General features: G+C 38.5%; 1 protein-coding gene across 2 annotated transcripts in view; it reads left to right on the top strand.

Moving 5' to 3' along the window:
• LOC122813471 (serine/threonine-protein kinase TNNI3K) overlaps positions 1-22,775 on the top strand; it is a 2,121,983-nt gene that overhangs the window by 503,881 nt on the left and 1,595,327 nt on the right. For both annotated transcript variants that reach the window (XM_044085806.1, XM_044085805.1), the window contains exon 5: positions 12,350-12,460. In XM_044085806.1, the coding sequence (XP_043941741.1) occupies positions 12,350-12,460 (111 nt within the window). The remainder of the gene's footprint in view (positions 1-12,349; positions 12,461-22,775) is intronic.

Here is a 22,775-nt window from a genome sequence, read left to right as displayed (position 1 = left end):
TGCGAATGGACTGTGCATTCGCAATTATAATGTTCGCTCATGTAAAGGGATCGTGGTACAGTGCGGTTAGGAAAATACATCCCTTTCCTCACTGTAGTGCAATCTCGGAGTTGGAATATTAAGTTAGGGTGGTGTGAGGGGTGCAGGGGGGCTTGCCCCCCTGCATAAACAGGATTTTAGGATAGCTAGTTAGGGAGTTAAGGGAAGGGTGGGATTACTTTTAAGTGTCAAAAATGTCGTGAGCAAAATTTTTGCCATTAACAGCAGTTTTCTGACTTTAGGGACATTCGGTATTGTGTACTTTCGGTGAAAGACTTCTCTAATAAGTACACTTTTTTTTTATTTTTGAAATTATGATAGTAAACCATATATATTTATATTTATATGTATATATATATATATATATATATATATATATATATATATATTATATAGACAGACAGATAGAGAGAGAGTGTGAGATATATATATATATATATATATATATATATATATATATATATATATATATATTATATATGTATAGATAGCGAGATATATAGACACACTCACACACACACACACACACACACACACACACACACACACACACACACACACACACACACACACACACACACACACACACACACACACACACACACACACACATATATATATATATATATATATATATATATATATATATATATATATATATAAAGAGATTGATATATTTTACTCCAGAAAATTAACCACATGGCCACCATGGTGAACTTTGTCCTTTTCCCCGGTATAGTGCGATCTTGGAGTTGGTATATTTAGTTAGGAGGGTGTGAGGGGTGTGGGTTTGATTTGCTTCCATTCATTTTTTTTTTTTTTTTATTGTGGTGGCTAAGTGTTTAGATTCCCAGAGTTAAACTCTGGTGATTCATATTCTTGTTAAAATAAAGTTTTCAGAGAAGTCATCTCATGGATGTGATTTTCAGGTAAGAGACATTTTGGTATTTACGTACCTGGAGGTGTGGGGGGTGCATGGTGGCTTGACCTCTGCTTATACTTGGGAGAAAGGTAATATGGTTTGTCTTGTATTTGTTTCTGTATGTACTTCTGCTGGAATATAGTGTGTTTGGTATTCTGTGTGTTTTCAGTATTCTCAGAGTCAGTATTTTGAGTTGTCAGTCTTTTGAACTTTTAAGATTTTGGTCTCAAATCTTTTGAAATTCAAGATTTGGGCGTTCAAGCTTCTGAAGTGAATCTGTATTTATATATATCTATTTATATGCATATATAGTATACATGTATCTATATGTATGTATATATATATATATATATATATATATATATATATATATATATATATATATACATACACATACACACATACAGTATATAGTCTGCTATCCTTAAAGTGCAGAAGCATTGACATACAATATACTGATTTTTACATGTTGAAACCTATGAATTTTGAAGCAAATATATAGAAACAAAACATTTTGTAAAAGAAAAAATGTTTCCTTTTATAAATGGTAAAAAAAATGCAGTACACAAAGATCTAATTTGTCTCATTAGTGGTACTGTTGCAGAAAAGGATTTTGGTATGGAAATTTGTAGGTCTTAGGTTAGGAGCAGTGGCAGCTTTATGATTAGGGGTCAGTACAGATGTCATCAATTCCCAGGTACTTCAGGTAGTTCTCTTAATAGGGGACCAACATGAAACCCTTGCTTCTCTTTAACTCCTGTTACTATTAATGCAAATTCTCTCAGATCTATCATATAACCTGAAACATTCACATCCCTAGTCATTCTTCCAATCAGCACCATTTGCTAGATACTCCCACTGGTTCCATTATACATGCTCCACACAGCCTGAAAATGTTCTTTGTTTAGCATCCCTGTCCATTCCCTTAAAATACCCCAGTAAACAAATTCAAAGAAACAAATAAAAGTGTACATGGTCATATAGAGGAGAAACGCCAGAGAAAGAAAAGAAATCATACAATTTTCTTTCTATTTTCCATCTACTAGGCTGGGCTGTTATCACCTCCTCAATGACTAGTAGCAAGCTACAACTATTTCCAGCTCCTCCTCAGCATCTTTTTTTGTGTTCTCTGTATTTCTTGAAGAATACTAAGCAAACCTTCTTCCTCATGCTAACACTGCACAATTGTCAGATGCCATGCTAGTATTGCATTTGCTCAGTGTAAGTCTAAGGTCTGCAAAAATGCTAAAAGGGTGAAGAGGAACAGGTGACCATAGTTTCTTCTTAAATGAGTAAATGATGAGAGAATACTGGAAGTCAAGTCTTTATGGGGGGTTTAAATTGACAACTTCCCCTTGATTTTGATCACAAAGGCAACATCCATAACAACACCAACAGCTAAGCAATGATCGCTGTTCATCTCTATTGTGCTTAACTGCATTTCTAACTTATGAAGGTACAGCTATATGGAAATGCTTTGAAGACCTTGCTGCTGACCAATAGTCCATCACAGAACCAGTATCAGTGCTGCTGACCAGTAGTCCATCACAGAACCGCTATTGGTGAAACAATACATTATTGTAAATATACTGAGGAATACAACAACGATTATCTCTGACGTCAGTATAACAAATGCAAATGGTGAATATAATTAGGAATAAAGCAACGGTTATCTCTGTCACTCAGTATAATATAATCTAAAAGCAGATACAGATGGCAGTGTTCTTGGTCCTGGGACTTTCTGTATATTGGCTTTTACATTCAACAGCCTGAACAACTTGCTCTTCAGTACTTCACTAAGTGACTTGATGTAAATGACCGTGATAACAAAAAGACATCTGAAGACGTCACTAATCAGAGAAAGGTATCCTGTGCATCTGAAGGAAGCAGATAGGGCTGAACCAATGGTAAGCATATTACTGAAAACAGAATGTTGATTCTTATAGATGAACCTGGATTAGAATTATAAAACGCACAGATAATGACAAATAAACTCATTTTAATGTTTTTTCTGGGGAAAGAATGCCACAAATTCAGAAATCTAGACTGTCTGAATATTGGAAAAACACTGGACTTTCATGGAATTTTGAATTTTAGGGCATTAACCACAATCTTTATGTCTTCTCATATTTCTTTCTTATATTAGTCTCAGATTGTTTTATTGAGTGCTCTATACTAAGACTTCACTTTAATTTTGCATATATATTACAGTTATATTAAAAATATAATAAAATTCACAGTAATGGCCAGAAGTTACATTTAAACGTTCAAGTGCTATTTTACTACTGTTGCTTTCTGACTGCTGTTATCTGATTGCATTAGATTTTGGATTGGATTTATTCATTTAAGGTTTGGATACTTCCATTATTATAAATACTTTTTTATATTAAATTATACTTTGTTTTATTTTAAGTTTTGTTTCACCTCAAAGGTTTTTTTCTTCTCAGAGTTTTAAAAACTATTGGCTTATATAGGATCATGAGTCTAATCCTAAGATTTGATCCAGTTGTTCAGAATTTGATAACTTACGTTGGACAGTGACCTAACTTTTGACCAACATGTGTCTGTTGTAAGGAAGTCCTTCTATTTTGCAAAACTTGGTTATGTCTAGATCAAGGGACATCATTGCCACCCTTTAGAAAGCTCTAATTAAGCTAGTCATTCTATATAATGCCCCCTTTGGCATGCATCTGTCCAAGCACATGCAACAAATGGAACACCCACAGAGATACCTTACTAAAAGGATACAAGGCCTAAACAGCATGTCGTACATGGGCCAACTCAAAGCCCTGTCACTATACTTGATATCCTACAGACTGCTAAGAGGTGACCTGTGTCTGGCATACAAAGCATCCTCTGTCCCATTTCTGATGGGCATCAGAAATACCCAGTCTGGGGATCTAAACCTCTTCTGCAACATCAACAGAACAGTTTGGAAGGGCAGGTATATCTTGCAAAGGAACAGCTTCCCCATCCAAATAAAACAAAGTTCATTCCTGCCCACATTCAAGCACAACTTAGATCTATGCATGGGAAACAGAAAATTTACCCCAGGACTGCTCCCTGTACTATTAAAGGAAAGACAAAGCTACTAGATACTTTATCCCATGCATGGGTGCCCCTAAACTATGTATGGTATAATTCCAGTTATTCTCATTAGGGATAATATATAATTATCAACCATGGGATGGGTAAGGCCAATCTATAACCAAATGGGCTAGATTAATTCGAGCACAAAAAGGGAAATTGGATAGACTTAAATGGCCTTCAAGGGCAGCTACCCTAGTATTTACCTATGAACATAAAAGAATTCCTTTTCCATTCACTGACTGAAAAGGAATCCATTCTCGCTTATTAGTGGGAGGAGCTGAGAAAGAGGATTTCTTATTTAGCTGCAGGTATTTAGCAGTGTTATTGTTTAACTGAAGTACTGTGATGGTGGTGCTGCGGTAGCATTGTCGCCTCACAGTTAGACGTTGCCCGATCGATTCTCAGTTAGAGTTTCTTCTGTGTAGCGACATGCATGAATGGCCGTTCCTTCATTGAAGGTTGTGCGTTAGGCTCGGCAAGCCAGTACGTAAAAATCTACTGCCAATCATTAGCGGACTGGAGTTCTGCTGTGGCGACCCCTAGCCGGGAAAAGCCAAAAGGGATGATGATGATGATTGTTTAACTGAAGTGCTGCATGACTAGTACTGCTATCTGAGTGCATTTGATTTTTTACACCTGCACAATTCCTATTGTGCTTTTTAAATCTGGTAGCTTTTGAGCTGCACATCCGTACTACAAATTTGACTTTGGACACTCCTCCCAGTTTCATCTAAACTCATCTCATCTCATCTGCTCATTCTACTGGGCTTTGAAGGATCTACTGTGAAGGTATCTTCTGTTTTGTACCATCCCACTCATTTAGTATGCACTACACTATTCAGAGTATTAATCCTTTGTTCCATCTTACTTTTAAAATCAGTAGCATCTGGGACCAGATTACTAATCATTGGTGAACCTAAGAACTGCTTCTTAGGAATTACCTTGTGATTATTGCTTCTGTTTTGCTCCTGGTGAGAGAAGGAGCAGAGGGATATTATTTCTTAGCATTCCTGGAGATTCCCAATCACTGGAAAGACTGGAAATTTTTTTTGTAGTTAGCCTGGGATTAATACAACACCTTTGGTACTAGTAAGAGAAGGAGCAGAGGGACATTGGTTCCTGCTGGTGTCTGATAGGGCAGTGTGTATGGGACTTCCCTATCTGGTCTGGTTGCATTTTTGGTGAGAACTTATTCTGGACCTCTGTACAGATTGGCATCTTGTTGTGCCCAACTGCTGTAGATTCCAAACAGGGTGTCTTCTAAAAGAACCTGATAGCAAGTGTGCTAAACTCATAAACATCTTCCCAGGAAGCAGCTTGGGATCACTGCTACTCTTTTGCTTCTAGTGAGAGAAGGAGCAAAGGATCACTGATTCCTAGATGTGTGCAGCTGTGTTGAGACTACATTATCTTCACTACCAAACAGACAACACATCCACTAAAAAGGAACAATGGACAAACACTGCCCTGAAATTTCTGTAGACATCTTGACTGGGATGGGCATCTTGAAAAAGTTTAAGAATTGTCTCATCCTGTCTGATGATCACCTACTACTCAAGCAACATATCACAGTATGTGAGAGATCATCATCATCATCATCATCATCATCATCGCCGTCATCAACCCCCCTTATTCCATTTTTCTACATGAGCTCAGGGTGTCGTGTCAGCTGTCACCATCTCTCTTGCTTCAGAGTCACTCCTACCTTCTTCAACAGTCATACTGATTCTTTGCTGGACACCCTCGTTTCCTCTTTCCTTCTTCCTGTCTGCCCATATCTTCTTCACGAGATTGTCTTCTGATTTTCTACACATGTCCAAACCACCTTAAGCTGTTCATATCAAGGCTGGATAACCAGCTTAATGCTGTTGAGAGTTTTCATGTCCAACTCACTATCAGAAAAGTCCCTTGTCATATCCTGGTGAGCTAAAGAACTCCCTTTATAGCCCAGGAATGTCAAATTGCATATTTAAATGACATAGAGTCACTTAGCATTAAACCCGATACCATATTCCTAGGTGACCTCAACTATTCAGCTGTAGACTGAAGAATACATACCACCACTAGTATGCAAGCTCAGAGACTCCTGGACTTTGTTGACACAAATGCCCTAAAACAACTAGTCATAGTACTCATGAGGGGAAATAACATCCTTTACATTGTTCTGACTAATATGGGTGAATTATTCTCTATCTCTAATGTATCAACCTCATTCATCATGTCCAAACACAAGGCTATCTCCCTTGAAATAAAAATAAAACCTGAGACCTGCCCAGACTCTGCTATGTTCTGAAACTTTCCAACTTCCTACTTCTAAGTGATACCCTGGCTAGTTTTAAATCTTCAAAACCCAGAAATCCCTGCTGTTTATAAGGAAACATACACCACCAACATATAACAACATTTATACAGCTGCATAGAAGCAGCTGTACCAAGAAGAAACAAGCACATGGCAAACCCTAAAAACAAACCATACTGGTAAAATCACAACATAAATAATCTATATAGTAAAAGGAAGAAAATGATAGCCAAGAATAAGAAGTGCAACACTCAGATGAATATAAATCGGATCATTAAATTAAACAAGCAACTTAGGAACCTAATTAAAACTACTGAAGCCAAATCTGAGAAAAAAAAATAACCACCCAGTCCAGAGACAATCACAAGGCCTCCTTCAACTATATATGCAATCTCAAGGGCATTACACCGCAGTGTGCTGAGCGGATTGTAAACAGCACAACCTATACCGAAGCTGTGGATTTAGCAAACTACTGGTTGAGAAGTTCAGCTCGAACTTTACCTCTTTTGCACCTCCCAGTAATCTCACAGTAATATCTGAAGTCCATACACCACTAGTTACCATGCATAACTGAGTCCTACAGGTTCTCTTAGAGGTCAAACATATGGCTTCCATTGGCCTGACAGCATCGCAAGATGTATCCTGAATTGCATGAAGCATCATGTTTCCATGCCCCTGACAGCACTTTTAAACCTCAGCCTCTAAACTGGCTTTGAATCAAATGAATTGAGGGCAGCAACAGTCAAGCCACTACACAAGGAAGGACCATCCACTGACTAGCCTTATATGTAAAGCAATGGAAAGACTTGTCATGGAACAAATCAATAAAGAAACAAGGAACCACCAAACACTGGACCCATCCGCTGGTCATGCCTACTCAACTTAGTGAACTTTTTCAAAAAATTCACAAAAGCAGTGGATGAAAGGAAGACAGTACATACACTGCCTACCTTGACCTGGCCAAATCCTTTGGCACTATACTCCACTCCTTCTTTTTGAAAAAAAAATTGCTAAATTAGGAATAAACCTCTATGTCACCCACTGGACTGCAAACTGGCTCACAGATATGGCACAGGAAGTGAGGATAGGGAAAGCAACCTCCACAAAAAAAGACCTGTCCCTATTGGGATCCCACAGGGCTGTGTGCTGGGGCTGGTCATATTTAGCATCTATTTCTCTGAAGTCAAAGTAAATATTAACGATCTATGATTGACCAAGTCTGTCAATAACTGCAAGCTGGGAGCGGTCATTAAATCCCCCAAAGACTCAGTGACTGCACATGAGGGTTTTTTCTATGCAAATAACTGGTTTTAGAATCATGGACCACAGATAAATGCCAAAAGGTACACTGGTTATGTCCCCTGTAAACCTAACTGCCCCAGGGAACTAACACATTGACAATACACCCCCTAAAAGTAGGACTAGTAGTTAGGGATTTGGGAACTTAGGTAGACAGTAAATTTGGGAACTTAGGTAGACAGTAAACTAGTAATAGACCAACATGTCTCTGCAGTTGTATGGAAACTCTTCTATATTGTGCAGCTTATAAATGGAGGAATAGATTCTAGGTCCAGAGTGTCATAGTCCCACTTCATTCAGCCTTTAATAGGTCCACTATTAAGTACAGCATCCCCTTTAGAATGTACCTGTTCAGGCATTTGCATAGGTTCATAGGTGTGCTTTTATCCTTCTGGGTGCTACACCTCCTAATTTTTGCCATGATTTTCTTTCTCGTATTATATATCCAAATGATTTTGTGATTCCACCAGGGTGGCTTGTCTTTTGAGTTAGTTCTGTACTTCTTCCTGGTGGGTACAGCTGCCTCTATGCAGCTATTAACATGCTTGTATAGGGTTTCTGTGAACAGTTCTGCATAGGCAGAAGTGTTCTCAGGGTTTATAGGGGCTTGGAATTTTGCAAGGTTCTCAATTAATAGCAGGAGGGTAGCCTTAGAATGGTTCCTGAATATTCCCGGTTGAGCTGGGGGTCCAGGTTTTATTTTTACTTCAAAGGAGACCATTTTGTGGTCTTTTATTACCATGGAAGACATTACAGTAGGGGGTGTGAAGCACTCTCCCATATTAGTGAAGACCAGATTCAGTATGGTTGCAACCCTGGCTGATGTATTGACTATCTGGTCCAGGGAGTTTGTGTTTACAAAATCCAGGAATCTCTGTGCATGTATGTTTGATGTTGTATATGATTCCCGGTTAATAGTAGGGTAATTAAAGTCACCCATGAATATGGTTTTGGATTGGATGGTTAGTGTTTCTAATAAATTTAAATGGATGGTATGAGTTTCCTAGGTCACAGAGGGGGACCTATAGCTTGCAAGGAAGTGGTATTGGATTTTACCTATGGTGATTTGAACATGGAGCAGCTCAAGTGCATTGTCCTGTTTGACCAGCCTTGAAGTATGTTTATTTTTGATGTAAATAGAGACACCTTTCAATCTATCTTGCTCTTTTAAAAATAGTGTCTCTCCACTAAAACTTAACTTTTTGTACAGCTAAAACTTAAGTTACCCGCTTTCATATCTAACTGCTTAGTGCACACTGCAGTGTTTAGGATAAACCATTTTTTTCATCTCACCTTTAAGCATCTACTACAAGATCTACTACAAGACCACCAGTTATTGGAGAGCCCACATTTTGCTTCTCAGTAGTCATCTTGGGATTAGTGCTTTAGTTTTTCTCCTGGTGAGAGAATGAGTACAGTGACAGTATTTCCTGGAGACCGCTGATCACCGGAAAGCCTAATAACTGCTTTATAGGTGACAGCTTGGAATCTGTGCTTATATTCTGATCCTGGTGAGAGCAGGAGCAGAGTGCCTTGATCCATGACTGTTTCTGGCTGCAGAGTGAGTGTCTGTGCTTAACATAGCTGATTGGTCTGGTTGCTATTCAAGGCATCTACCATAAAAGGCTACAAGCCTACAGACCCTTGCATCATCTACAAGAAGATCTACCACAGTGACTTTTTAAAAGTATACTGGGCCTAAAGCACATATACTACATGGACTGCATCAAAACTCTGTCACTATACACAGTCTCAGTCAGACCGCTAAGAGGCAACCTGTACCTGGCTTATAAGGCATTCTCACCCCCATTACTTATGGACCTACTCCACATCCACTGTCTAATGGTACAAGGAACACCCAGTCCAGAGACCTAAACCTCTTCTGCAACATAAACAGATGGACAGAGGATATCACTGAATTGCAACAGACTTCATTTGCATGTAAACAAAACACATATGTCAAGAATCTAAGTAGCAACTCGCAGATATGCTCTGAGCTAGTGCAAAATAGCACAAAATATACTGAACCTACTGATATTGCTAACATTCTGGCAGATAGATTCAGTGCAAACTTCACCCCCCCCCCACCTCCAAAAGGGCACACAACAATACTGGAAAAGTGTTGTGTCCCAGAAATCACAGACGCACAGGTGAAAACAGCCCTTTCAAAAGCCAAAAACACAGCATCAATGGGGCCAGATGGTGTCCCAGGATGCATCTTGCACAAACTACAGAATGAACTAACCCCCCACTTAAACACGCTGTTCAACCTCAGCCTCTCCACAGGCTACATGCCCATAGAATGGCAAACAGCAATGGTTATTCCACTCCACAAAGGATGGGCCACAACTGACCCTGGTAACTATCGCCCCATAAGCCTGACTAGCCTGGTCTGCAAGGCTATGGAGCGCATCATCATGGAACTCATTAACAAAGACATTGGGAACCTCCAAACACTTGACCCAACCCAGTTCTGCTATGTTAAGGGCAGATCATGCCTACTAAACCTGGTTGACTTCTTTGAGACAGTCAACAAGGCCATAGACAAGGGAAAGGTGGTTCACACAGCCTACCTTGACCTCGCCAAGGTGTTCGACACCACCTCACTCAGGTATTACAGAAAAACTCACCAGCCTGAACATAAACCCTTACTTCACAAGATGGGTTGCCAACTGGCTTACAGACAGAACTCACGCGGTAAGAATAGAAGGCTCCAGGTCCGACTCTAAACCAGTCACAATTTGTGTCCCGCAAGGCTCGGTCCTGGGACACCTACTGTTTCTCAGAAGTACAGGCAAACACAGGAGGACTATGGCTAACCAAGTTCGTCGATGACTGCAAACTGGGAGCCATAATTGACTCTCTGGCTGACATGGACATCCTCCAAAAAGGCCTTACTGAGATGGACACCTGGTGTCAAAGTCATGGCCTCAAGCTAAATGCCAAACAATGCATAGTCATCCCATTTGGGAAAAACAAAACACCCACAAATTACCACATAGGTGGCAGCTCCCTTAATACAGAAGAGGTAATAAGAGATCTGGGGACCCAGGTAGATAGTAATCTCTCCTTTGACAATCATATTGCCAAAGTAGTTAGGAAATCCTTCTATGTGGCCCATCTAATTACTAAAGGGTTTGCATCTAGAAATAAAGAGGTTATAGTGCACCTCTACTTGACACTCATCAGACCCATCATAGAGTACAATGCTCCATTTGGGATGTACCTCACAAGACAGTTCCAACAGCTGGAAAGTCCACAAAAGTACCTCGCCAAGAGGATTACTGGCCTCAGACATATGTCCTATGCAGACCGACTGAAAAAACTCCGACTGTACTCAATGGCATATCGCTTACTCAGAAGTGATCTCTGCCTGACTTACAAAGCCATGTCCAACTCAGAATTGATGGACATGTTCCACCTAAAGAACTCCAAGTCACTTAGAGCCACGCACTCTAGTGAACTAAACCTCACCACAACAATAAATATAACATGCTGGAGGGATAGATTCCTGTCACAGAGACTCCCCATGCTTTGGAACAAAATTCCTAACTACATTAGGCAGAGCCCCTCACTAACATTCTTCAAGAGAAACCTTGATGAGTGGATGGGTAACAGAAAATATACCCCTGGGATCACTTCACTGGCTGTGCTTGTCAATTAATCAATGGGGCAGTGAAAGCCGACACACTCTGGCTAAGCTTATAAATGCCCTCGGGCAGATAGCCTAGTACCTACCTATGAACATCTTTATTCCTTTCAAATGTAATTTAGACCAATGGATGAGAAAATAGGAAATTTACCCCAGGACTGACCCATATGATCCTCATTAACAGAGGTAATGTTTAAATGTTCTGCTTTACAGTAGGGTCATCCAATGTACTGAAGGTGTGACCCTAATAATTACACCTTTACAAATAAAATTATAGCTAGGATAGTTAAACACCTGTTGGATAACATAACTAGGGAACAGTGGTAACATGTCTAGGTTTAAAATGTTTCTCCAGGGATTATATTCAAGTATTCTGCTATGAACCAATAAAATCATGGGTATTATTCATAGATTTCTTCTCATGAAAATGGAATTTAATTTTAAGAACTGTAATTCAGTGTCTCTGACAATGACTCATGAGCTAAACCCCCAGATAGGCTCTGACTGATGAAGTAGTGTGCTGTACTCTATAAGTGTGCCCTACAACTGATAATATTACACATTGCAGATAAGCAGACTGAATACTTTTTCAAGTAACTAACATCATAATATTAACATAAATATAATTTTGATCCTTTAATACCAGGAAAAGTATAAAAGAATAAAAGATAGGCAGATATCTGCAAATGTTTGATCTGCTTCACATCTGCTCTATTTCTCAATTAAAGTCTCATTATTTCCCATGAAGAAATGTGGCTATGATTGTAGGTACCAGCTGCTGCTTGTGAAATGAGTGAAATATCAAGAAAATTTGGCCTCAAGCTTTTGTTCTTTGTGTTTTTTTCTTATTTTACTGTATTTGGTTTCTGTCTGTAACACGTAGTATCTAATCAATTGTTATTTCGATTCTGGACTCCTTCTGGCATCTATTGATGTCTATGCTGCATAATACTATTTGATAATGCACATTTGTTATGATTTGAAGTTATGTCATTATCCAAATTTCTATGTTGCAAGTAAATGTGTTCTTTGACTTGATCTTTTTTAGGACAATGCTGAGGTGATAACAGCCTTGCTGCATGGTGGTGCAGATGTCCAACAAGTTGGATATGGTGCTCTGACAGCTCTTCATATTTCTTCCATATCAGGCCATCATGAGGTGCACTTTAATTTTTGTAAAATTGGTTCCAGCATTTTTAAAAGCCATTGCCATGCTTAAACATAATTCATATTAAAAAGGATTTTTAGTCTCTGCCTACTAAAAATATCAACTGAATGCAAGGTCTATCATACTTTTTACCTAACATGAAACAAAATGTTTTTATAACTAATCAATTTCTTGGATATGAAAGAATAAAACGGGTTGCAGAGAAGACCAAGTAAAGAAAAGCGATGGCTGTACCAAGGAAATCCTATAAAACACAAATATCTGCAAACATACTTTTGATAAATACTAAGAGAAGGATGGGAAAAAAAAACAGCACCAAGATGTTAATGATGTCTAAGTAAACACTGTTTTTTGTTTTAGAGCAGAGACATTAACGGATCTCACAAATATGAAACGGAGAAAGGAAAATGGCTGTTGTGATTACCTATTTAGGTATTGAGGGAGTACAGGAAGTACTACCTATGCTTCTTGCATCTCTCTTGAATAGAACATGGTTCTGGTGAATTCAAAGAGTAGATGAAGCTCAGGGTCATAGATGTAGCAAGTAGCGCATGTTTGGCAGCACACGCCACTCAATATGGGTGTAGTAGTGGTCAATTTAATTAAATTATAATGGTAGGAAAAGGTAAAGAAACATGATAATAGAACCATGGTAAAGGCAATGGCCATCAGAAACTGAAGAATAGCCTCTTTTAAGAAAAAAAAATGCCATAACTAGTAGGATTGTAAGTGTGCATGTGTTTGTGTGTGTGTGTGTGTGTGTGTGTGTGTGTGTGTGTGTGTGTGTGTTTGTGTATGAAAGGTGACTGGAATCAGGGGAGATGGACAAATATTGTATGCCTCTGTGACTAGCTTTCTAAAGTGTAGTTCAGATGAGTATGACTGTGAATTGCTAATGAGCTTCATGACTTGGTTCTGGGTTTGAGTCCATCAGGGTGCAGGGAGAGAAGCCTCCTGCAGACTTGTGGTATGCATGTGTGTGTGTCTGTATGGAGGATTTATTCCACCTCCTTTTAAAAGCTGGATCAGAATTCAAAGTTGACAATTCCATAGCCATTTTTTTAACTTAAGTGGACTTGGAGCATTTATCATGTACAAATGTGACAGGGGATAGTCTTTTCCTCTAAGAAAACTAACAATAAAAAAATGGAAAGATTAAACTACTGTACCAAACATGACATAAGCAAGAAGTAAGAATCCAAGGATGTTTGAATGATTGTCTCTTAAAACATTTTCTGTGGGGGGGGCAACTAAAGATGAAGAATAATTTTGACATAATCGTTATGGCAATAGAAATGTGCTTTATCACAAATTGACACTTCAGGAAAGGATGTAAATTTAACTCAGCTGTAGAGACTATATATTTCATAGGTTCATACTACGCTAACATCAGCCAGGGTCTTTACAAGCCTAGCCATGCAAACCAACAGTTTTATTCAAGAGTTCCTTGGACACCTATATGGTTGGGTATGTTAGTAAGGAGATAGCTAAGGATTATGTGTGTGTGGGCTATGTTAGCCAAGGATTAACTTAATGAATGTCATCCTCTGTCTATCAGAGACATGGGCCAGACAGGGGGTGATCTTGCACTTTCCCATCCAATGATCAAGGTTTCTTTTGAATAAGGTCAGTGGTGAACTCTGCTTCACATGGATGGGGTGCTTATTCCATAGCCCAGGATACTTTGAGACACATATCAGTCCCTCCAGCAGGTCCTAGTTATGTTGGAGACAAACTCCAAGTTGGATCTAGTGTTTCTGGCATTGTTTGTATTGTTCATGTGCAAGAGAGCCATCAGAAATAGATCCAAGGATGCTTTATATGCTAGGTATGCATCGTCTCTCACTAACCTGTAATAGACTGAGTACAGAGATTGGACCTTAATGTGATCTGTGTAGGACAGGGTAGTCATACCATGGATTCTTCTGGTGAGGAACCTTTGAGGGCATTCTAACTGTTACAAGATCCTAGCTAGGTACATGCTAAAGGGGGTATTATACTCACTGATGGGTCTGGATATCATTCCCTTGCTTATGTCTTGGGCAAAACAGAATGATTTTTTTACTACTTTGGCTATATGTTTGTCAAATGCCTGATTACTGTCTACATATGTTCCCAGACCCCCTAACTATCGGGTCAACTCAGGGGCATTTTATTGATGAACTAATTAGCTTGGGTGGATGCTTTCACATAGGACACTATAATGCATTCCTTTGTATTTCTCTGCATTGAGTTTTAATCTGTGGCATTCACACCAGTAATTTGTTTGTGTTAGACCCTCTTGTTGAATGTTGGAGTCATGGGTGAAATCTATGATAACTCCCAATTTACAGTTGTGCAAACTTAGTAAACCAGAGGCCTTTGACATTATCCTTGACTTCTGAGAAGTACATGCCAAACAGGAGTAGGCCCACCGCAGAGCCCTGAGGTACTCCAATGGTGACTGGTCTCTTGGTGGAGGTGGCCTCACCAATCCTTGGCTTCTTAAGTCATATCTGTGAGCCAGATGGCAATCCAGAGAGTTATCCAGGGATTTATGCCTAGGTCTGAGAGTTTGTTTACAATACCTTAGTGGGGTATTGTATTGAACACCTTAGCCAGGTCAAGGTAGGCAGTATGCACCATTTGCCCCTTATCCATAGCCATGATGAACCTCTCAAAGAAGTCTGCCAGGTTAAGTAGGAAAGACCTTCTCTTAACAAAGCCAAACTGAGATAAGCCCAGTGTCTATAGATTGCCAAAGTCCATGTTTCCATGATAATTTCTTCAATGGCTTTGCATATTAGACTTATCAGACTGATGGGTCTGTAGATCCTGTGATCAGTTGATGGTCCACCCTTATGAAGATGGTTGCCTGTTGCGGCATCCATTCATCTTGCACATAACCTATTTTGAGGCTGTAGTTGAAGAGTGCCTCAAATGATCCTGCTAGGTCATGTTTTAGGCTATTTAAGATGCAACTGGGGATGCTGTTGGGAACACTTAAAGCAGTGTTTTTGGCCTTAGGATTACTTCCAAGACCTACTCCCTATTGATGGGGGATATGTTAGAAGGGATTTCACAGGGGGTAGTGGGGGGAGTAGGGGTGAAGTTAGAGCTAAATTTATCAGCCAGTAGATTTGCCGTGTCACCCTGGTCAGTGCAGGTTGTGCTATATACCACTAGTTTCTGCACACTGTTGAGTATAATGTTTAAGATTCCTGACATAGCTGAAGAAGGTTTTGTGATTGTCCTTAACCTGAAAGGCTATCCTGACCTTATAATTGACCTTGCTGGACTTTATTAAACCTCTTAGTCTCTTATTTAGTTGAATCAGAGTTCTTGTCTGTATAAGAGCTGCTCTTTCTGATTTTAGCCATGGCCTTTTTTCTTTTGTTATATAACATGTAAAGTAAGGATTAAACTAGTGTTTGTTTTTGGTGTTAAATCTGGGCTTACTTCTGGTAGGTATGGTTGCCTCAGTGTAGCCAGTTATATGTTTGTACAGAGTTTCTGTAAAACATTCTGTCTGCATAGGTAGCTGTGTTCTCAGGGTTTGGGAGCTGTAAACTTTGAAAAAAATGTCACTTAGTAGGATGTAGTTTGCTTTAGTAAAGTTCCCAACTGTTATGGCTTTAGTTGAATTTTATTTTGAAGGAGACAGCTTTGTGCTCCAACTTCACCAATGAGGACATAACAGGTTGCAATGGTTTCCCATGTTGGTGAGTACTAGGTCCAATATTTTGATTCTCTGGTTAAAGAGTGCACAGGCTGGTCCAGGGTAATTGTGTTGATGTACTCATTAAAAGCTGTGCCTGTGAGTTAGTGACAGTGTATGTTTCCCAGTCTATAGAGGGGTAGTTAAAGTCTCCCATGAATAGGGTATTCAGTTAGATGGTAAATTCCTGTAGTAGATCTAAGTAACAGCTGTCAGCTTTGAAGGTCATAGAGGGCGACCTGCAGCTGGTTAGTACATGGTCGGCAACCTTGTGTATGGAGACTAAAATGTGGATGAACTCCAGGGCATTATCCTGCTTAACCGTCCTAGAGCTGTATTTGCTGCTAACGTACACTGAGACACCTCTACCTTTAACCCCTGTCTGTGGTGCTATTGATCTACTTTTGTGGAAGGTACTGTAGCCTTACACTGCTGGAGTACTTTCAAAGACTAATTTAAATAAAGTCTCAGTAACAGTACTGATGTCTACATTCTCCAGAGTGAAGAGAGCTTGCAGAGTGTGGAGTTTCTTGTTTAGGCCCCCCACATTGAGCAGTAACAACTTAAGGCTGCTTTGAGTTTTTTTTTTTTTTTTTTGCTATATTGGTAATTTTATCATTTACATATTGCCTAATACAAGCTGCAAGGGGATAGATAGAGTTTTATCTAATATCTGAAAGCTGGGGGGGGGGGGGGGACAGGTGCAGACCATCCTTGGTAAAGTAAAGTGGTCTGTTAACCATGTCCTCTCTAACTAATAGATATTAGATTACCCTAGGGTGATGCCAGAAGCCAAGCCAACTATTAAAATTAGTCATTCTTTGTTCATACTGTGGCATCATCTTTGGTGAAGATAGAATGCCGCTCAATGCAAAGCACATACCTATATGTGACACATATTCAGAGAGATCCATAATGTCTCTTTTCATATAGTCCAGTGAGGTACACCTCAGGTCATTTACACCCATATGGACTATGACAGAATCATATTGGTACCTGTTGTGCAGTGCCCTGCGTGCATGGATGATATTGTGGATCCTTGCTCCAGATAGCCAACTGACCATTATCTTCTCCTTGTCCATCCTGGTGAGAGGAGTATCCATTTGTCATACAATAGAATTCCCTATGACAAGAGTACTAGGTAAAGTGTTTGCTTGATTTAGGGGCTTTGTTCTTGCTTATCTATAATGTTAGGTGTAACTTTTGGTGTGTGCTTAATGACTGCTGAGGATAGGTGTTGCAATTTGATGACTTAGGAGGTCTTTGGCATTTGTAGAGGTTTCTTTTAAGCTCTTCAGAATAAGAAGGTCTATGCGTGTGGTGAGCACTTTGTGTGAAGGACGTAGTATGTGTGTGTATGTTTTTGACAACCTTATTTGTAAAGATTTTTGCCTCCAAGGAAGTCATGTGTGTACATCTCTCGCATTCTGTGTTTGTTTCTTTAAGGATTAAAAGTCTGACTGAGTACATGAGACAATTGCTACATTGTCTCAAGATGCCCATATTTACCAAGCTGGCAAAAGAAGGCTTCATAATACCACCATGGCAGTTCACCACCACAGTAATTCAATCCTTCAAATTTCTAAAACTCCAAGACGTACGAAAAATAGTTAAAAACAAGTGATTTATTAAAAGAAACAAAAGCTAGCATAAAAAGAAAAAACGTCCAATAAGCGCTTTTGGCTATTCAGCCTTCTTCAGATCGTAAAGCTTTCTTCAGTTTTGGCATTTAAAAAGGAAAATCTGACCAATCATTCATCCATTTCCGACTTTATAATCAAGCTGTTAACCAATGACTGATGCAGTAATGTTGTTTCCTTATTGGAGGAAAAACAGTAATATCAGCCAAAAAGGTTGAGATATACTTCCTTATTCACCCACCAAAATCAATCCGGCGATGAAAATACTCGCCAATCACTGTTGTTTTCCTGGTTGTACCTTTTCTATCATAGGTCCATAGAAATATAATTCTATTCTTATTGTTGCAGTGAGATTTGTTTTTCCATAGAAATATCAACTGATTAGATAGAAACTGAGCTGTCAACCAAGGTATTGGCTTATATTTACCAAGCTGGCCACAGAGACATTAGGAAATTGCAAATTCATGTTGTCAAGAGCTGTATTAGGGTTGGGCTATTATGGTTTAGGGTTTTGGTTTTACAGAGGTCACCATTGTGGTGTCTTAGGTAAAGGCTAGATGTTCGATAGTGCCATGATTTTAATACTGCACAACACTATCTAGCTGCCCTGAGCTTAGCGCCACACAAAGCCTTTCTGCATTATGGGTTAAAGTCCTAAGAACTTGCTTTTTTGATTTGCTATTATACAAGGTACTGCTAACCACCACTGAATGGTAAGGAGCTCAGGGAAAACATGCTTAATTTTTATCAGACAGTATTCACGATCCTTTCACCCATGTATTGATTCCGTCATGAAAATAATCTTATCCTCCTAAAATGTTTTTAGTCCTCCATATACCAGTCTACCAGTCATTGCCTGTGTTTAATTTCTCCAAGTCTTTTATGTTCCTAATACCATGATTGGAATGGACTGCATTCCTAAGTCAAAGTATGACTGACGTTTGTGAAAATAGTATTGTTTCTATCTTTCATGTTAGCCAAAAGTGCTCTTCGCAGCACTTGCAATGTCCCCAGAAAAGGCTCCTTCTGTAGCTCATATGGAGTCACATGTATCGGCAGTGTATTTAAATAAGACTGTAAATTTTTTTTTATGAGATGCATTGCTCCTACTACTATTGGAACTATCTGGGTATCCTTTTTGCACACTGCCTCATTTCTGCCTGCAAATCCTGGTATTTCATGGCTTTGCGTCTCTCTGTATGTCAAACACTGTAGTCACTGGTTGTAGCAATTTCAATGATCAATGCAAATTTTGTCATCTTTTCATGGACCATTATATCTGTTTTTCTTGCATCTAATTTTTGAAGTGTTGGTAATAGGTGATTCCATGTGATATAAATTTCATCATTCTAATGGTTTGTGGCTCATATTTCCAATGCATCTCAGCAACTTCAGTATTCAGATGTTTGTACAATCCCCGATGCAGTCTTGCCACATTATTATGCCTTTCAGTATACAGACCCCCTGCCAATATTGTATCGCACCCAACAACTAGATGTGGGACAGTTTCCAGTTCTGTCTTACAGAACTTGCATCTGTGTGTTTCTTCCACATGTTCAATGGATTTTGTAAACCAACGTATATGTAGTCCACTACCCTGGGCCACCAATATTAACCTTTCATCTTTTGGTTTAAATTCACCTCTCCTTAACCATTCCTGTGTTAGATCCTGATTGGCACAAGGTTGTTCTATGAGTTTTCTGTACTTGCAACTATATTTATGCATTTTCCATAGTTCCTACCTTCTCATCTGATCCTTGTTATATTCTTTCTTTTGTTTTTTGGCACATTCAGTTGCTGCCTGATTTTTGTCTATTTCTGGTTTGGTTTCCATTCCCACTTAACACGAATATGCTTCTGCTAAAGTAAGCAGAGAAGTGATCTTAGATTTGTTCTCTTTGTGTTTCAAAACTTTCAGTATGTTTGGATCTGATGGTATCAGCAGAAATCAGTTTGAGGAGGCATGTACCTCATTCAGAACAAGGAATATATAATCTTGATAAGCATTAAGCATTTTTCTTGTTTTCCTGTCCAACTGATCCTATACATTTTAGGGCCAGCCAATCAGCCCAAAACTGTAAGCTAGAACAGGAACAGGAAATTGGTTTATAGTTTGGACTTTGTTTTTAAATGTCAGGACTGTTTACAGTATTAATTTTAGTCTTCTAAAATATTCCTTAGTGAGTGCTTTTTGCATTTGTTCATGTTTTATTATTGCTAACTGATCAATTCCCAAATATTTATACACTTTCTCTTGCTCAAGTTCCTTTATATCACATTCCCGTCTCAAACTGATATATATGTATATATATATATATATATATATATATATACATATATATATATATTTTTTTTTTTTGGTGCTGCAGCTCTCCTACTTTAAATGTTGCTTTTACACATTTATCAAGCCTAAATTACATTCTTATATTACCTGATGAAGTTTTGACCACTTCCAGTTATACTTTCAGCTCCTCATCTGATGAACTGTGCAATTTTAAATCATCCACAAAAAGAAAATTAAAATTCTTTACACTTTGTTTTCTGGAAGCCAAATTGTATCCATGGCCTAATCTGTTAAGTAGACAGCTTAATGGGTTAAGGGCAAGACAAAACAGCAGGGGTGACAAAGAATCACCCTAGAATGTCCCCCTTTGAATTTGTATCCCTTGGATAATATTTCCTTTATCATGGCTTAACTGCAAAGTGGTTTGCCATTGTTTCATGGTCACTTTAATGTAATTTATCAATGTAGAGTGTATCTTGTACATCTATAAGCACTCCTTTATCCACAAATGTGGGATGCTGTAAAATGCTTTTTTGTAATCTATCCATGCCATACTTAGACTATTCCTCTTTTTACAATTCTCCATTATGATTTAATTTACAACCCTCTTATTCTATTGCCATGGCTGAGTTTTATTCTAAATGACTATAAACTCTATCAACATCAATTCCAGTGTTCAGTTTATACATTGTCAGAAGGCAAGTTACTGGTCTATAGTTTTTAGGATAGCTTGTAGGTTTACTTTTAAGGAGGAGTATCATTTTTCCTGTTGTTAACCATGTTGGTGTCTGTTTGGGGCCTGCATGCAAGTAATTCTTATTCAGGGCTAAATCTTCATGCAAAGATGTTAATACTTTTAGCCAGAAGTTAGGTACTGCATCTGGGCATGGGGTTTTTCATTTAGGATATTTTCTTAATTTTGTTTCAATTTCTCTGGCTGTTACTTCATCTCATTTCATATCCTGTACATCTGAACTTTTTATTCTTCCCTTTACTTCTATCTATTCAGCATCTTTGTTATGTTTCACAGGATCTTCATAGATATTTCTCCAAAATATGTCAATTTCTTATTTTTTTGGTGATGTTTCAATTCCTTTTTGCTTTGTTTCCCACTTTTCTATAAAACATTTTGGGTCATCAAAAAATCCTTATTTTGTGCTTTTACTTGATCTGCATACCTTCTAAGTTTTTCTGCCTGTGCCTACATCTTTAGTTTATTATTTGCAATAGTGTATAATAGATATTGGTCTGTTCTGATACTGCATGTTGCTTTTATCATGTCTATCTTTCTGACTAGTTTTGTTAATCTGTTCTCTCTTCTGTACTCTTCTAACAGTGGCACTTCTTATTTTGAGTGCTTTACAGTTTTCTCTATTCAGTACTTCCATGATGGCATTTGATTTCTTCCCTTCCTTTCCTTACTGCCCCGTGTTTTATGGTAAGACTTTATCTGTTATTAATTTAGCAGTACAGTAATACATCCTGTTATATTACATGAAATTCTATGAACAGTCCTGATTAATGTATTTATTTGTTTTATCAAATTTCTAACATTATGAGTCTTATTGACTTTCTGTAGTTTATTACTTTTATTGACCTTAAAGGAGAACCGCACCCACAGACTCGAAAAAACATGTTTATTTCATCATGGTTTGGTGTTTCCTACATTTTAACACCACTCTGGGACTATCTACAGGTTATTAAATATTTTTATACAAAATTTCTGAGTCTGACCACATGGGGTCTGGCATCTTGAAGTAATTCTGATTGTTTAATCTGCCTCTAGGTATCCCATAATGCAATGTGTGTCTGTAAAAATTACATCACACAGTCCTCTTTCTTCCTAAAGCTCTTGTCAGTGCATTGATTTTACATGCATACACTCCTGTCTTTCATTCAAAGTAGCATTTCATGCTGTTCACTGACTACTTAAAACACAAACAGTGCAAATGCCACAGAACAGACTTTCAAAGTGCTGTTTACTGCTGCTTCTTTTTAGAATGGCTAAACTGCAGTCTTTTGTGAAGCCTGAATTGTACTACTTTGACTCATCTCCTATCCTGCTTCACACCTAACTTCCCTAGCTGTCAAAGTGCTAAGGGTAATTTGAGCTGTTACCTGCTGCGATTGACAGCTCACAGAGGGAGAATTGACTTGTGTACTGTTGTCTTGTTCTAGCCTTTACTTTTTTATGGGTAGGGGAAGGGCCAGGGAGCTGTGTCATCACAGCATGGAAGGGTTTTTAGGATGGTCATGGTGATGTCAGTTTGGGAAGGAAAATGGCCAGAAAACTTCTTGTTTTCAGTGGCCTTGATGACATCAATAAATTGGAGACTGCAGCAAGTTTTTCAGGGTGGGATAAAAGTTTTTTGAAAGTGAAACCACCACAGTACTATTGCTCTAGTGGAGGGAAACAGTTGATTTAAAATATTTTAAATGCTGTATTGTTGTTTATTCATGGCAGGGACAGTAAATAGAGAGGAAAAAAGACTGAGAAGTTGATCATTTAATAATAGAATCCCATTGTTGTTCTTTAATATATCTACCCATCTCTGTCAATCAAGCAAATCTTTCCTTAGTTCATTTTCTTCTAAAGTGAGAGCACATTCTTTGTTCTCCATTTCCTGTGATCATTCTACAGAAAGTTCCAGAGCATCTTCCTGTGTTATATACTCTTCAGTTTCA

This window comes from Protopterus annectens, chromosome 10.part0 (assembly GCF_019279795.1).
Source record: "Protopterus annectens isolate FY-2018-M chromosome 10.part0, PAN1.0, whole genome shotgun sequence".
Classification (NCBI taxonomy): Eukaryota; Metazoa; Chordata; order Ceratodontiformes; family Protopteridae; genus Protopterus; species Protopterus annectens.
Note: the sequence above shows the minus strand (reverse complement) of the source record. Positions and strands in the feature narration are given on the sequence as shown.